Genomic DNA, 1,362 nt, shown 5'->3' on the forward strand with positions numbered 1-1,362 from the left:
GCTAGGATTCCACTCACCTTGGCCAGGAACTGGCTGACCTGAGAAGCCAGTGCCTGAGTCCGCTCTGCTGAGGGCTGGTCCTGGGCATTGCCTCGGTTCTCCGGGAGCTGCCCTGGGATGGGCACGATGGTAGGCGAGGAGGGGCTCAGGTCTCTTCCAGTCAACGACCACCCTGGAATACACAACCACTGAAACCTGGGCCCAGAACAGTCCTTCCAGGGTCTGAAGGACAGCCTGAACCTCAAAATCACCATCTCCATCATCTTGTGGGCCATCTTCACATTGGCAGAGGCAGTAGGCTGGGCAGAGTGCCATTTCTCACGTACAGCAGAGAACATATTCTGGATCTGCCCTGAATCACTCGGCTGGAAGGAGTAGAACCATGCCCGGCTTTTGGGGTCCCTGCCACTACTGCACGATCTAACTCAGGAAGTTGTGGGTTCAAGGCTCAGCCCTTCCCCTTCCTAGTTGTGTGACCTTCAGCACGTCTTCACCTCTCCAAGCCTTGGTCTCCTTAACTGTCATTAAGTACAATGTGTACACCTCACCGGGTTAACGTGGGGATTAACTGAGATCAACGTGTCAAGGCTTCCTACAGGGCCTGGCCCTGATATGGCCTCCCCAAGGACAACTTTCACTGTTATGCAATGCACCCAGATCCCCAACTTGCTAAGCGATAGAGCCAGGGCTTCACCCAGGCTGCTCTGGCTCCAAGCAGGACTCTTTCCACATCACTATTTGACCTTTTCCAGTCAAAGAGTGCAGAGTGGGGCCTTGCCTCTCTCATTCCCCTGGCCTGAAGCTGGTGCCATCCTCAGACAAACCAAGTCCCCTCCAAGAGCAGAATCACAGGCAGAAGCAGCCTTTCAGACATGCTCCTCTCCCAGGCTCACCTGAGGCCTCAGAAGCCTGGGCATCCTCAGCAGGGCCCGGCCACCACTCCACTGAGCGGGGCTGTGGGATGGTGAAGGACAAGACCTTGGTCCCCTGGGGCACTGTTCCTGTGTGGATGTTGTGGCTGGGCCGGGGCGGGTCTGAGTACAGGTTCACCTGTGGAAAAGGAGGCACCGGAAGAGCTTCAGGTGGGGCCAACCCACCAAAAGGCATATCTTCAGTCACTGCTTCATGTAGGGGCTCAACAAATATGCCCTGTAGTAACAAATATGACCTGTCAGTGGCGCTCTAGAGGAGGCTGAACCCTGGGCCAGGGGTTTACACACATGCCTTTTTAGCTTACCTTTATGGCAGTCCTGAAAGGAAGGCAGGCCCACAGTAATCATCCCCTCAGACTCAGTCCCTAAATCCTTGGACTAAGATTATAACACTGCATGCTGTACAGAACCCCAAAGCCTATGGTTTCCC

General features: G+C 55.1%; 1 protein-coding gene across 1 annotated transcript in view; it reads right to left on the reverse strand.

Annotated features, from left to right (window-relative positions):
• The window catches only part of AKNA (AT-hook transcription factor), a 50,070-nt gene that overhangs the window by 29,440 nt on the left and 19,268 nt on the right, over positions 1-1,362 (reverse strand). Inside the window, exons 5-6 of the mRNA XM_023510566.1 lie at positions 894-1,050; positions 18-172 (exon numbers count right to left, since the gene is read on the reverse strand). Of these exons, the coding sequence (XP_023366334.1) occupies positions 18-172; positions 894-1,050 (312 nt within the window). The remainder of the gene's footprint in view (positions 1-17; positions 173-893; positions 1,051-1,362) is intronic.

The sequence above is a fragment of the Otolemur garnettii genome, unplaced genomic scaffold (genome assembly GCF_000181295.1).
Source record: "Otolemur garnettii isolate 467f Iridium unplaced genomic scaffold, OtoGar3 scaffold00014, whole genome shotgun sequence".
Taxonomy (NCBI): domain Eukaryota; kingdom Metazoa; phylum Chordata; class Mammalia; order Primates; family Galagidae; genus Otolemur; species Otolemur garnettii.